Here is a 16,235-nt window from a genome sequence, read left to right as displayed (position 1 = left end):
AGAGCACTACAACTATGAACTAAGCAGCACAAAGAAAAATCATATGAAATAAGTTTTTTTTATTATTACAAAAGCTAAGGACAGATCTTTTTGTGTTATCTTTTCTGGGTCTTCTTGGGGATGACAAAGCTACGCTGCAGCAGCCAACAAGCTACTGTTAGCTCACAAACTACGTGGTATAGACCCATAAATTGGATGAATGGTTGAAGTGCTCCCAAGTGGTACCTAAGCCAATTTTTCCCCCTCCCCCCACAAGCCAAGAAAAAAAAACCCTTCAGAATGGATTAAAATGAATATGCTTACAGTACCTGCACCAGCTGCCACCGGATAGGTCACTTCAGCATATACTTCAAATGTTGTTTCCGGGTTTTGCCTGAAAGAGAAGAAGCCAGTACTAATTATAGAGCAACATTTTTCAGGACAGGTAACAGAATAATGAACATAAGAACATAATGAACATAAGAACATAATGAACATAAGAATGAACATAAGATAATGAACATAAGAACATAAGAGAAGTCATGTTAGATCCAGGCCAACACTCTGTGTCACACAGTGGCAAAATTTTTATACACACACACACACACACACACAAACTGTGGATAATAGCCACTGATGGACATCTGCTCCATATTTTTATCTAAATCCCTCTTGAAGGTGGCTATGCTTGTGGCCGCCACCACCTCCTGTGGCAGTGAATTCCACATGTTAATCACCCTTTGGGTGAAGTACTTCCTTTTATCTGTTTTAACCTGTCTGCTCAGCAATTTCATCAAATGCCCACGAGTTCTTGTATTGTGAGAAAGGGAGAAAAGTACTTCTTCCTCTACTTTCTCCATCCCATGCATTATCTTGTAAACCTCTATCATGTCACCCCGCAGTTGACGTTTCTCCAAGCTAGAGTCCCAAGCGTTTCAACCTTTCTTCATAGGGAAAGTGTTCCAAACCTTTAATCATTCTAGTTGCCCTTTTCTGGACTTTCTCCAATGCTATAATATCCTTTTTGAGGTGCGGCAACCAGAACTGCACACAGTACTCCAAATGAGACTGCACCATCGATTTATACAGGGGCATTATGATACTGGCTGATTTGTTTTCAATTCCCTTCCTAATAATTCCCAGCATGGCGTTGGCCTTTTTTTATTGCAAACGCACACTGCCTTGACATTTTCAGTGAGTTATCTACCACGACCCCAAAATCTCTCTCTTGGTCAGTCTCTGCCAGTTCACACCCCATCAACTTGTATTTGTAGCTGGGATTCTTGGTCCCAATGTGCATTACTTTGCACTTGGCCACATTGAACCGCATCTGCCACGTTGACGCCCACTCACCCAGCCTCAACAGATCCCTTTGGAGTTCCTCACAATCCTCTCTGGTTCTCACCACCCTGAACAATTTAGTGTCATCCGCAAACTTGGCCACTTCACTGATCACTCCCAACTCAAATCATTTATGAACAAGTTAAAGAGCATGGGACCCGGTACCAAGCCCTGCGGCACCCCACTGCTTACCGTCCACCACTGCGAAGACTGCCCATTTATACTCACCCTCTGCTTCCTATTACTCAGCCAGTTTTTGATCCACAAGAGGACCTGTCCTTTTACTCCATGACTCTCAAGCTTTCTAAGGAGCCTTTGATGAGGAACTTTATCAAAAGCTTTCTGGAAGTCAAGGTAAACAACATCTATCGGGTCTCCTTTGTCCACATGTTTGTTCACCCCCTCAAAGAAATGTAACAGGTTAGTGAGGCAAGATCTTCCCTTGCAGAACCCATGCTGAGTCTTCCTCAATAACCCGTGTTCATCAATGTGCCTACTCATTCTGTCCTTGATAATGCTTTCTACCAACTTTCCCGGTATTGAAGTCAGACTGACTGGCCCGTAATTTCCCGGATCTCCTCTGGAACCCTTTTTAAAGATGGGGGTGACATTTGCTACCTTCCAGTCCTCAGGAACGGAGGCAGATTTCAATGAAAGATTACAGATTTTTGTTAGAAGATCCACAAGTTCAACTTTGAGTTCTTTCAGAACTCTCATTTGTATGCCATCCGGACCCGGTGACTTATTAGTTTTTAATTTGTCCATCAGTTGTAGGACCTCCTCTTTTGTCACCTCAATCTGACTCAGGTCTTTCAACACCCCTTCCAAAATTAGTGGTTCTGAGGCGGGCAAAAACTTCTCATCTTCCACAGTGAAGACGGAGGGAAAAATGCATTCAGCTTCTCAGCCATTTCCCTATCCTCCTTCAGTAATCCTTTTACCCCATGGTCATCCAAGGGCCCCACTGCCTCCCTGGCTGGTTTCCTACTTCTAATATATTTGAAGAAACTTTTTATTGTTGGTCCTTATGTTTTTTGCAATGTGCTCATCATAGTCCCTTTTTGCATGCCTGATCACAGTCTTGCATTTGATTTGCCACAGCCTGTGTTCCCTTTTACTAATCTCACTTGGACTGGTTTTCCACCGCTTAAAGGAGTCCTTCTTACCTTTTACAGCTTCCATTACTTTGTTTGTTAACCATGCAGGCCTTTTCTTATGCCTGTTTGTGCCTTTCCTAACTTGTGGTATGTATTTTATCTGAGCTTCTAGGATTATAGTTTTAAATAGTCTCCAAGCTTCTCCAAGGGTTTTGACTGTATTTACCTTTCCTTTCAGTTTCCTCCTCACATGCCTCCTCATCTCAGTGAATTTACCCCTTTTAAAGTTAAACGTGGTTGTGGCGGTCTTTTTGAGCAACTCCCTATTTATACAAACGGTGAAATCAATAACATTATGGTCACTGCTCCCAAGTGGCGCAATCACTTTTACATCTCTCACCAAGTCTTGGGCATTACTTAGGACCAAATCCAGGATCGCCCCACCCTTGGTAGGTTCTGAGACCATCTGCTCCATAGCACAGTCATTGAGAGCATCAAGAAACTCAATTTTGACCAGAACACATATTGACCCAATCAATCTGCGGGTCGTTAAAATCACCTATTACGACACAGTTTTTACGTTTAGCCGCTATCTTTAAGCCTTTCATCATATTATAATCATCCTCTCTCTTTTGATTTGGTGGGTGATAACAAACTCCCATAGTTAAATTTCCTTTTGGGCCCTTTATTTCAACCCAAAGCATTTCTAAAAGGGAATCTAATTCTCTGACCTCAGTCTTACTGGACCATATATCCTCTCTGACATACAGAGCCACCCCACCTCCAACCCTTCCCTCCTTATCCTTCCGATATAACTTATATCCAGGAATCACCGTGTCCCACTGATTCTCCTCATTCCAAGTTTCTGAAATTCCCACAATGTCTATGTTTTCTCCCAACACTAAACATTCCAATTCACCAATTTTACTTTGAACACTTCTAGCATTTGCATATAAACATCTATAATTTTCCAGGCAAGCTAGGCTCGCCACCTTCCTCCTGCCGCCTCAAGACTCTGGCAGACAGTCCATACTGTTTGTCACCATCACAGTGGACAACTCTGATCCGTTACCCGGTAGAAAAATAGCAGCCAACCCTTCATCTCTTTGAGACGAGTCCTCCCGAACCAGAGACATTCTATCTCCTGTCGGCTTTCCCCCAAGATTTAGTTTAAAAACTGCTCTGCCACCTTTTTGATTTTAAGTGCCAGCAGCCTGGTTCCATCTGGGGACAAGTGGAGACCGTCTCTTTTATACAGCTCCCGCTTGTTCCAGAAAGCATCCCAGTGCCTAACAAACTTAAACCCTTCCTCCTTACACCATCGTCTCATCCACACATTGAGACTTCTAATTTGTGCCTGTCTCTCCTGCCCTGCACGTGGAACAGGTAGCACTTCCGAGAAGGCTACCTTGGAGGTCCTGGCCTTAAGTCTCCCGCCTAGCAGCCTAAATTTTTCCTCCAGGACCTCACGACTGCATTTCCCCACATCGTTGGTGCCAACATGCACCACGACCACGGGCTCCTCCCCAGCACTGTCTATCAGCCTATCTACTACATGCGTAATGTCCGCTACCTTCGCACCAGGCAGGCAAGTCACCATACGGTCAGTACGCGGTTTCGCCACCCAGCTGTCTACTTGCCTAAGGATTGAATCACCAACTACCAAAAAAACCCCTCTCCCCCTGCCCAGGGTTGGTTCCTTGGCGGGAAAGGATTCCCGCTCACCAACCGAAGAAGAGGTCCCTTCTGAGGGCGCATTCCCCTTATCCTCAGCACGGTGCCCTGTTCCCTCTCGACCCTCACGCTCTCTGGCAGCAACGGGGCTGCTACGTTCAGAGCGGGGTTCATCTAATACACCCCCAAGAGTCTTCCCCAAGTGCCTAACTGACCATCTCTGCTTCTCCAGGGCAGTCACCTCGGCCTCAAGGGTACGAACTTGTTCCCTGAGGACCAGGAGCTCCTTGCATCGAGCACACACCCAAGACTTCTGTCCTTTGGGCAGAGAGTCATACATGTAACACTCAGTGCAAAACACTGGAAAGCCCCCACCCCCCTGCTGGCATTCTATCTTCATGATATATATTTTAAAATATACAGTCCTCTTTAAATGCTGTTTAAGTGGCTCCCCTTCTGGAGGGTTAACTTACCTTATTGGGAGAACAAGGAAATCAGGGATCTGGGTTCCTGGTCCTTAGAGAGCCCCTAGGTGAAGAGCCACATGCCAAGAGCCCTTTAGCTCTCTGGCAAGGCGCAGCTTAAAATGCAAAGAGGGTGGAGCAGAGGCACTCCTAAGCAATCAGCAGCAATCACTCTCAATCTCTTTCACCTTTAGCCCACTCAACCAAACAAAGAGCAGTTCCCCAACTATCACAACTCAGAATTTTAGGCAGCCCCACAAACCTCAGAATGAAGTCTTTTAAAACTCAGAAATTCTCAGCAACTTCTCCAGCTGTCTCAGCTATCAGAGCTGCTCTGCTCTGTTCTGCTCCTCTCAGACCTCTGTGAGATGTGCTCAGCCTTTGGCAAGGCGCAGCTTAAAATGCAAAGAGGGTGGAGCAGAGGCACTCCTAAGCAATCAGCAGCAATCACTCTCAATCTCTTTTACCTTTAGCCCACTCAACCAAACAAAGAGCAGTTCCCCAGCTATCACAACTCAGAATTTTAGGCAGCCCCACAATGCTTTTAAAACAAACAAACAAAAGTATAGATTATATCACATACTACCAGATCATCACCAGACCAACTCAAGGCTCACACCAGAGAGATCATATCCAGGCAGGCTGGCTTAAGATAATTTGGTAGAACAGGTAGAAAGCCTCAACAGCATCCCAAGTTTTGAGGCAGCTGAGCTTGGTCAGGGGTCCCCAAATGGTGCCTGTGGATGCCATGGTGCCTGCCAACACCTATCTTGGTGTCCATCAGTTTTTTTAAAAAAGTAGGTGTGGCTCTTGCTCAACAAGCCTTCTGACTGGTCGCTGGAGATCTGATTGACACTGCATATTAAAGTAACTGTTTCAGTGTCAGCTGCCAATCATGCTGATTTTATTACCTCTCACACCTCTTTCCCAGTATGTATTTTAAATTACTCCTCTCCTGAACTTGACTTCCTGTGTGTGCAGCTCCAGCAGCAGCCATTTTACAATTGATTCCACCTCCTGTGGCAGCCATTTTGCAGTCGTGCCCACTACCATGTGCCAGAATTCCAAAAGCACACGCAGGCTCTGCAAAGTGTAGACATTCTCCCCACTTCCAGGTTCTGCACACATGCACATACACACACTCATACATTATGTTTATATGTCACTTTTCTTCCGTCACTGAACCCAAGGTGCCATACTGGGGTGGGGGTGGAATTCCCAGGTCTTCCACCTGTGCGCAGACCCGACTTGGTACAGATTTGCCTAACTTCAGCAAGGCTGCTGTATCAGATACTCTCCAATCATATCCTGCAATATAATGGCTTGTTCTTTCTTTCAGACTATACCCCAATTAGTCTGAACCTGTATCACACCAAGATACAAGTTCAAGAATTCCTTCTACAGCAATCTTGTTGAGGCCTTTGCATAGACAGAGATCTTCAGAGACATCCACCCTCACCAAGTATATTTCCTCACTCTGGGAGTGAATTTCACTTCCATTCTTCATCCCTGGATTCACAAAAAGAGACAGGCCCATTGGGGACCTTTCCTCACAGCAACCATTACCAGTATCTCTTCAGGGCAATATACAGCAGAGCCAGTCCAGTCTAGCATCAGAAAGCAGCCTCAGGCCAAGGTAACACGCTACTTGGGCTGTATGTGTGCATGAACACACAATGGCACACATCAACAACCCATAACAAAGGTTCATTTCAACACAGGAGACCAATAAGAACACTGGAAGAGCCTTGCTAGATCAGACCAATGGTCCATCTAATGCAGCAACCTGTTTCACAAAGCAGTAAATCAGTTGCTCCCAAGGGCCAACAAACAGGGCAAGAGGCCAAGGCATCACCTGATGCTGCCTCCTACCACTGGTATATAGATGTTTTCTGCCTCTAAATATAGCCATTCCCTTCACTCAACATGGCTAGTAGCCACTGATGGACCTATACTCCATGAACCTGCTAACTCCTCTTTAAAGCCATCCATGTTTGTGGCCACCACTACAACCACCCTAATTCCTCAATTTAATTAATCACTTAGTATTGAATATTTTGTTTTGTCTGTCCTGAATCTATTGCCTATCAACTTAATTGGTTAGCTTGGAGAGCTAGTATTATGGAAGTGGAAGAAAAAGTTATCTCTATCCACTTTCTTGACCCTATTCATAATTTTATAATGCTCTATTATGTCCCCATCCTTTTTCCAAACAGAAGAGTCCCTTTCTAGTAGATTGTGCCTCATGAGTCAGATCTGTGCCTTTATCAACCAGACTTATTTGGTGCCACCTGAGGCAGTCACTTTGCCTTGCACTATACCAAGGCCTCCCCTGCATTCAAGTTCTCAGTCTCGTAGTTCAGACTCTCCAGTACTGGACTAGATGAAGGCCATGACCGTCTTACCTGTTACCTGTATCTCCTCGAGGGCTACATCATGAGAATGCAGTAGCGCCTCACTACAATCTTCCCATACATCAAAGCCGCAGAGTATTTTTTCATGTTTAATCCAGACTTACAACAGGTTTACTGCAACATGAGCTTACACAGAGCACCAGAATGCTTCATCAATTAATTTCTATGAAAGATCATTAGTAGTTGCAGGTGTAACAAAGTGCATCCACAACTTTCTGAACACAGAAAAGTCGCACCCACTATCACATCCAGCAGAAACAATCACAGATATAAGAAAAACAGAAGCATCGAGACCTTCAGCCACAGCTGCCAACAAGCCTGCCTGCTCTCCTTTCTCTGCAAGCGGAGCTGATGATTAATTATTGCAACACATTATTTAACAGTAGCTATAATTAGACCAAGGCAGCCTTTCAACACCTCCTGGAGTAGTTTTAAAAATGGGCCCACAGTTTGCTAGTCCTGTTTTCATTTTAGCTAAATGTGTGCTTTAATATTTCAAATGTGTTGCAAAAAAATGGCTGGAGAGCATGCTTTATTACTTAAAGTACAGCAGGATGAGAAGCAGTTTAGCCTCTTAAATCCTGGTGCTGATGCACCTTGGTGCTGCTAGCTCTCAATGGGTAGCAGTCAGTAATTTAGAGGCAATCCTAGAGAATACAGATCAGGTCTTGAACCTGGCTTACAAATAACAAAAGACACAACTCACACGTTGCTTCTAGACATGACAAAGATACAAGGTAAGCAAGCGCATTCTCACAGTAAAAATTAAGCTCCTTTTATTATTATATGTATCACAGTAACAGTTACATGGCGGATTAACAACTGTTAACTTCTGGCTGCAACCTTAAACTTACTTAATTTGTAAATCAGCTTCATTGATCACTGGAGTAGATCCTTCCAAACGAAGATAGGTTGAATTGGACTGTTTTGTTTATTTTGAAATAATTATGCAGAGCAGTGAAATCAGATGCTTTCTTTTCTTCCAGTGTCAAAGTAGAAGGTCAGCTCCATAGGTAATACCAGCATGTAACTTTGTACTTCCTAAATTCATGCTTGGTTTGTCAACTTTATTCCCTGCTCACAGAAAAATAGCATGTCAGCGAGACATGCTATTTTTTTTTAATTTATTTATTTTAGTCTCTGGTACAGATTTACAGTTTCCTAGCCACAGAATCAGGTTTTTATTTTAGCACAGAGGGCCATTAGGCTGAACACCCCAGAGTCGGAAACGACTGGTGCTTGCACAGGGGACTACCTTTACCTTTTTATAAGCATCACCTCCCCTGATCAGTCTCTTTCACACAAGTACTCCATTCCTTATAGTATACATGGGATCAGCCTTAACACTTTACTTCCTTCAAGGCTTTTTTAAGGAGTATTTTTAAAGCATAAACTCAATTGGTTTGGCTATATTAAGGCTTATGCATAAAACCAGATCATGGAAATTGCCCTTAACCCAGTTGACGAACAGTACCTATTATGCACCAGGTCCATTCCAGGTGGCTGGACTATTCCCCAACAAGCCTCCATTTGTTTCCACAAGTACTGAAATAAAAAGGGCTTTCAAAAGTCAAAAGGTTGGTTAACAAAGAACATATTCTTATCCCCAACAAGCTAACACCTCTGCAGAGAATTTGTTAAGTCCTGTTGAACATCTTGTAATATCAACGGAACTAGAAAAAACAGTGATTCCAAAGTTTCACACCAAAATTTACTAAAACACATACACAAATAAATGAGTTGCCACAACTCTCTCTCTTGTAATATGATGGCAGCTCATCATAGCTTAGAGCATCTAAAGTGTCTGGCTGTAGCCTTGCCATCTCCGCTAGTGGAGCTGAGAAGCAGCCATGTAGACAGCTCCAGGCTAGATGGATGATGGTCTGAAACACATCTGTCCTAAAATACATTCTGAAGTTCCCACCTCCGTTTTTGTTTTTTTGTTTTTTGTTTTTTTTTGGGGGGGGGGGTGTTAATATGCTGCTAGCACAAATTGTTGCTTTATTTCTGATCAGCAACTGATGCAGTCCCTGTTTTAAGCTGGATGAAAAAGAATGCCCAAATATGAAAACTCCTTTATTTGTTGGATTTATTTACCATTCCATATCTATCAGTACACTGTAGGATTTCTTTCTTTCTTTCTTTTTAGAGAAGGAAACTAATTTATAGTTCTGGTAGTTTATTCTCAGGCCTTCTGTAACACAATATTACAGGGGAAAAATTCAAGATTTCTGAAATCCAACTCTTGTGTGAGATACTAGGATGGTATGGTATCACTGGCACAGAAGGCAGGAAGGCTGTACCTACATTTGTGTGTGGCTCGGGATTTGGTGTGGATGGTCTCTTGGGATGGAGGGCTCTTCTAATTTCTTGTAGGGAGTATCCATTGGCCTGCCGTGACTGGTTGAGGTCTTTAGTCTCCATTCCCCGGTTGTATGGTCATTCGGCTGAGCCAGTCCGCTTGAATGTTGGTAATGCCCTTGATGTGCTGTGCCCTGATGGACAGAAGATGATGTTCCACCCAGGTAAATAAGGTCTTCGCTTCTCTGGACAGAGCGGATGATCTCAAACCTCCCAGATGGTTCAGGTAAGTCTTTGCAGTCACGTTGTCCGCACGTGCCACTTTTGTACTTGTTTGGTGAAGAATAATAGCGCAAGACAAATCGCCCGCAACTCCAATACATTGATCGGAAGTTGAGCTTCTGACAGTGACCAGAGGCCCTGTGTTGGGATGCTGTCGAGCATTGCACCCCATCCTGACAGACTGGCATCTGTGAACAGCTGTATCTCCCTAGGAAGGTAGTAAATTTTCCCTTGGCGAAGATTGGGATCCCTGGTCCACCACTTTAGGGATTGCTTGATTGCTAAGGAGACCTTGATCTGTGAGTTCTGTTTTTCCATGATCTGGTACTGACAGGGACAGAGCAAGCTTTGTAAAGGTCTCGTAAGTAGTCTGCCCCACTGGACTGCGTCGACGTTCAAGATGAGTAGACCCATCAACTTGGCTAAAGTCAATAATGGAGTGTAAACACTCCGGACGACCAGATTCGCAAGCTGCTTGGTTTTCTGGATCTTGTCATTTGGGAGAAAAAGCAAGTTCTTTCACGTATCTATGACCATCCCCAGGTGTTCCAACTATTGTGTTGGTTCTAGAGAGCTCTTGGATAGATTTATGAGAAAACCATGTTCCTGCAGACAACGGATAGTTGTCTGAACATCCGACTGATCTGATCAAAAGATCGTCCAGGTATGGATGGACATGAACCCCCTGTTGTCTGGGATGGGCCACAACATTCACCATTACCTTCGTGAAGACTCTGGGGGCTGTGGCTAAGCCGAAGGTGAGTGCCCTGAATTGGAAATGTCTGTGTTCCACACAGAATCGAAGGAAACGCCGATAAGGTGAAAGTATCGGGATATTACCCGATTATTAAGTGCTGGTTATTACCTTTAAAGCCCTATATGGCCGAGGACCTGCCTACCTGAGGGACCATCTTTTCCCATATGAACCCCAGAGAGCACTGAGGTCAGCAGGGAAGAACCAACTGACCATCCCCGGGCCGAAGGTGGCAAAACTGCAGAGTACTCGCATGCGGGCCTTCTCTATTGTAGCTCCACACTTATGGAACCAGCTCCCGGAAGAAGTGCGGGCCCTGAGGGACTTTGAACAGTTTCGCAGGGCCTGCAAGACCATCCTTTTTGGGATGGCCTTCACCGATTAAAATGACAGAGGTACTCGCCTAAGCGATTTTCACCATCATGCTGAAATAGCACCAGAATGTTAATTATAGAAATTTTAAATTAGACTGTTTAAAATTACCGTATTTTTCGCACCATAAGGCACTCCAAACGATAGGACGCACCTTCCTCCTGGGGGGCGATCCGCTGCCTCCGATCCCGGCGCTTCCTCCGTGCCTGCCTGCCTGGCTCCAGCTCTGACGCTTACAGCAAGCGCCAGGATCGCTCCCTCTGCCCTCCGATCCCGGCGCTTGCTGTAAGCATCAGAGCTGAAGCCAGGCAGGCAGGCATGGAGGAAGCACCCGCCCCCTCCGCAAACCCAGCGCTTTGCGAGCGCCGGCTGTGGAGGGGGCAGCGTGCTTCCTCCGTGCCTTTCTGCCTGGCTTCAACTCTGATGCTTACAGCAAGCGCCGGGATCGGAGGGCAGAGGGAGCAATCCTGGCACTTGCTGTAAGCGTCAGAGCTAAAGCCAGGCAGGCAGGCATGGAGGAAGCACCCGCCCCCTCCGCAAACCCAGCGCTTTGCGAGCCCCGCTGTGGAGAGGGCAGCATGCTTCCTCCCTGCCTGGCTTCAGCTCTGACGCTTACAGCAAGCGCCAGGATCGCTCCCTCTGCCCTCCGATCCCGGCGCTTGCTGTAAGCATCAGAGCTGAAGCCAGGCAGAAAGGCATGGAAGAAGCACGCTGCCCCCTCCACAGCCGGCGCTCGCAAAGCGCTGGGTTTGCGGAGGGGGCGGGTGCTTCCTCCGTGCCTGCCTGCCTGGCTTCAGCTCTGATGCTTACATCATGCGCCGGGATCGGAGGGCAGAGGGAGCGATCCTGGCGCTTGCTGTAAGCGTCAGAGCTGGAGCCAGGCAGGCAGGCACGGAGGAAGCGCCGGGATTGGAGGCAACGGATCCGCCCCCGGAAGGTAGGTACCGGTACCTTCGCTCCATAAGACGCACACACTTTTCCCCCCACTTTTTTGGGGGGGGGGGGGGAGTGCGTCTTATGGTGCGCTCAGGTGGCCGCCCTGAGCCACTTGTGGGAAGGGCGGGATATAAATTCTAAATAAATAAAAAAAATAAAATAAAATAAAAATATGGTAGCTACTGTTTTTAAATATTTATTATATAATTTACTGTATTTGATGTTGTTAGCCACCCTGAGCCTGCTTCAGTGGGGAGGGCGGGATATAAATAAAATGTTGATTGATTGATTGATATGGAGGTATGCTTCCATGAGATCCAGTAACGTGAGGAACTCCCCTGGTTGTAGAGCCTCTGTGATTGCCTTGAGAGTCTCCATACGAAAGTGTCAGAGATGAATGAATCTGTTGAGAAACTTTACGCCGAGTATTGCTCTCCAGTCTCCATTCTTCTTGGGAACAGTGAAGAAGATTGAGTACACGCCCCGACCCATCTGGTCTGTTGGCACGGGCTCTATGGCATTGATTTTGAGAAGATGTGCTGTGGCTTTGTTTGTGATTGATCTTTTTGCAGAGTTCTTTTGAACTGGGGACACTAGGAAACGTTCCGGTGGGGTGTTTTTGAATTCTATTGCATAACCGCATGATAAGATCTCTAATGTCCAGCAGTCTGCATGGGAAGTCTCCCAGGTGTCTTGAAAGTGATGTAGTCTTCCCCCCACCGGAATTGAAGTCCAGTCACGCCTTTGGTTCCCGGTCCTGCTTGTCCATACGGTCTGAGTTCTGTTTGGAGAATCTGGAATTACTGAATCCTTTTCTGAAGCACTGTCTTGGTTGATTTCAGGACGATCTTTTGTTGTCTGGTCTAGATCTGGCCAAGGAGTGTGAAGACCAAAACGGCGGAGAAGAAAAACCTCTTCTATCAGGTCTCCGAATGTTCTTTGGCATGGCTTTCTTTTTGTCCTTAGTCTCCACTAGAATCTTGTCTAAGGCACTACCAAAGAGCTTTTCCCCTTGAAACAGATAAGAAAGCACAATATGTTTGGAGTGAATGTCTGCAGGCCATGCTCTCAGCCAGATGTCTCTTCTGGCTATGGCTCCTGAAGCCAAACCTCTGGAGCAAAAGGTGAGCATGTCTAGAGATTCGTCAGCCAAGAATTCTGCTGCTTTAAGCAGCCTAGTGGTTCCACTAAGTAGTTTCTTGTTATTTTCCAGCAATAGCTGGGTGAGTCTCCAAGCCCTGACTATAGCTGCTCTAGATACAATAGAGGATGCTGTACATGCCTTAATTGCCATGGCTACTGCCTCGTGTGACCTTTTTAATGCCAGATCAATTTTCTTGTCCCAGTTGTCCCGGATGGAGCCATGACCGTCTTCTGACACCAACCCCAGGTTCTGAAGTGCTGTCACCAGGGTGTCCACTACTGGAACCTGTAACATCTCATTTGCAAAAACAGGTAAGCCTTATAGTTTTTTCACAAAACCAGGAAACTGACAATTGGAGTTAGGTTTTCCTCATTCGGCTTTGAGTTGTCTCTCAAAGAATTGTGGAAATGGAAAGACCTTAGCAGTTGTGTGTGAACCTGGAAAGAACTCCCTATCCCCAGTAGTTTTATTTCTGGGATTGGTATCAGTACTGGTATTCTCTTCCTCAGAGGAAGAATCCTGGAGTGCCAGTGCTGCCATGACTCTGGTTAACAAATATCGGTAATCATCAGCTGTAAAGCAACAAACGGACTGTTCAGGAACACAGACATCCTCCGCCTCATCTGAGATAAAGCTCTCTTGATCTTTGGGCTGTGACTCCACATCTGAGTGAACCTCCTCTGAGTCTTCCTCTTGTATTCTAGAGCCAGTAACCTGTTTTCTGGCTGCCTTAGTTGGCCAACTGCTATCTCTGGGCAGATTTTGTTCTGGGCGACATGGAGGAGGAGGAGGGGAAGGAGATCTGGACCCCACTGACCCCATGCCCATAGCCCCTGATTGGCAAGCATTAAATATTTCGGCCCTAATAGTTTGCTGGAGCATAACCATAATTTTGTTAGAAAAGGGCCCCTGGAGGTTGGGTACATTACCACACCGTTGCAGCAGGGCTGGGACTGTAGCGGAGGCTTGATCCGACAGGGGCTGGCCTCCTAGAGTGGCTCCCGACTGGAGATTGGCAACCAGCGAATGAGGCGCGGCAGACGACTCATGGCGCTGATCGGGTGTTGTTCGTGCCAAAAAAACGCCATCGAAATGGCCGCCACCAGTCGCAACCTTCTGGTGAGGAGGAGCTTCGAACGCGTCCGTTGCTGCCCCTGGACGCTTCTGCCCGTGGTGACTGGAGTCACTAGAGAGGGAAACGTTGCCGGGAACCACAGCAAGCTGAAAAGACATGCCAGTACCAGATTCCTTTCCCGTGGCATCAGATTGAGGGTCGGGGAAAGACGCGTCTTCCAGAAACTCGTCCCTGAAGCTTTCCATCTGCCGTTTCTTGCAGCGCACGGCAAAAAACAGCCGCTCTGAAGTAGCCAAGGCAGCGTCACTCCCTCACTGATTGCGAGGGTGTGAGGGGGAGTTGAAGAGAAGGAAAAAACAGCCGTAAAAAAACTAAAGCTTAGGAAAGGTGTTGAAAAAGGATAAGTAGGAGTAAGGTTAGAAGAGTGAAGAATTAAATAAGAAATAAAGATAAGGTGATCTAATATCTTTTGGAGCTAATCCAACTAGTTGCTCTCCCTTTCAAGGCAGGAAAGAAACTGAGGAGATGGGTGTTCCAGGGTCATGGGAAGATGAAGAATAATAATTCTATTTCCTGCGTCCCTGACAAGATGGTGGGAAGCACCCAAGATGGCCTCCGACTCAGAGGGAGCTTTATCTCAGATGAGGAGGTGGAGGATGTCTGTGTTATACCTAGCCCTTTTAAATGCTTAAGAAAATATTTCCAGTGCAGTCTGAGAGACTGGGCACCCTGCATCCTAAAGTTTCTCAGCCCTTACTGACATACAATTAGTCCACAACAAAATGAGAAAGGTCCACATTATCAAATTCACAAGGATCCTAGATTTCATTCCTCAAAGTAGGCTGCTAGTCCTCATGACTGCAAAAGACAATTATCAAAACCAGAAAGGACTTAAAAGCAGGAAAATAAAAAATACAGGCCAATGCATCCATTTAAAAAAACCTCACTTTACAAATCACCACAAGGTTTTCCACATGCAAGCAAATCACCTCTGATTTGGGGGTTGTGCTTGTTGTTCTTGTTAATTATCTTTAAGTTCTGTGTCTATTTTTAACAATCTGCTATGCCCCTTAGCTCACTGACCTGCCAAGCTACTGACTCACAATCCCCATTTCTGTGGCTCAATTTACACATAACTAGTCTGAGCACTAAACAAGATACGCATAAATTCATGGTACACATTCCTCTCGCTTCCCCTCTGTACACACCAATTCCTTCCATTTTGTAGCAAGCTATATCTTGCCATATTACCCAAACCAGCAACCTACAGTTCACTGGCTTCCAATTCTGGTTTAGAGAGCAAACACAAACTGCTGTTTGCCACTTGGGAAAAAACTGGCAAACTGCAGTTTGCTACAGAAGCATGAAGGGAAGAAAGGAAATACAGATCTCATGAATCAGAGGTTCATTCATGCTAGTTTGCATAGTTTGCAGTGACATCCAATGTCTTTTCCTTGCTGCACTCTACTCCTATTGCCCTTAAGCTCTGTAAGAGTCACCCCAACAACTACTTTCTGCCTCTCAGGCAACAATCATGAACATTCCAAGGCATTCACCTTTCACCTTTTTCTTCAGCAAGTAAAAAGTTTCTTTACAATATAACTCAGCCAACGGCTAGGGGACAGAAGAAGATTCATGGTAGACAGCCAGTTGTGGCCTTTAATATTCACTATAGTCATGGAAATGTCAGGTTGGAAACTGATCGCATAGACTTATAAATCAAATGAAGCCACTATTGACATATTTCTTCCCATCAAGGCTATCTTCACTGATCATGATGTCTGCCTGTGATGATGCAGACAATTAAAATACAACTTCCTTCCCACATGACAGGGAATGGTACCCAAAAAAGTGCTCTGCGTGGGACTTTTGCGAAAGAACCCTGCAGAACAGTGAATATGTAGAGACAGCTTAACTTTTGATTAACAGAAATACAGTAGGTTAAAGTTATCACTGGGGGAGGTTGAAAAAATCCAACTTCTTCTCTGGCTTCCTTCAAGAAGATGCAAAGCAGCCCACACGAAGAGGGAACTAGCTAAAATCATCCTTAGGATAACGTGTTTCTGTACCTTTTGAAGCCAAATCTTAGCTAAGCATAGTTATGCAAAAACAAAGCCAGATGAAATACTTCCCACTGAAATTAAAGATCTGGAAGGCACAGCTCTGCCTTCCTCATGAAACATTCAGGCGCTTATTGGAAATCGTAGGAGAGCATATTTAATGACAGAGGCTTCTGAAAGAGGGACATGCAGAAGCACGTAAAGAAGGTATCATTCCACTTCCTCTAGCATAAGAGTGACATGAAAGGAAGCAGAGCCCCAGCCACAGTCTTACTTTCCTGCCTTAAGGTCATTCAGCACTACCAGAGAGGATCACACAAGATCCAACAAAAGCATCACCCT

General features: G+C 45.5%; 1 protein-coding gene across 12 annotated transcripts in view; it reads right to left on the bottom strand.

The window, feature by feature from the left end:
• Positions 1 to 16,235, bottom strand: part of DENND1A (DENN domain containing 1A) — a 373,611-nt gene that overhangs the window by 343,792 nt on the left and 13,584 nt on the right. For all 12 annotated transcript variants that reach the window (XM_060251436.1, XM_060251437.1, XM_060251442.1 and 9 more), the window contains exon 2: positions 309 to 373. In XM_060251436.1, the coding sequence (XP_060107419.1) occupies positions 309 to 373 (65 nt within the window). The remainder of the gene's footprint in view (positions 1 to 308; positions 374 to 16,235) is intronic.

The sequence above is a fragment of the Heteronotia binoei genome, chromosome 12 (genome assembly GCF_032191835.1).
Source record: "Heteronotia binoei isolate CCM8104 ecotype False Entrance Well chromosome 12, APGP_CSIRO_Hbin_v1, whole genome shotgun sequence".
NCBI classification, from domain to species: domain Eukaryota; kingdom Metazoa; phylum Chordata; class Lepidosauria; order Squamata; family Gekkonidae; genus Heteronotia; species Heteronotia binoei.
This window is presented reverse-complemented; position numbering and strand designations above follow the sequence as displayed.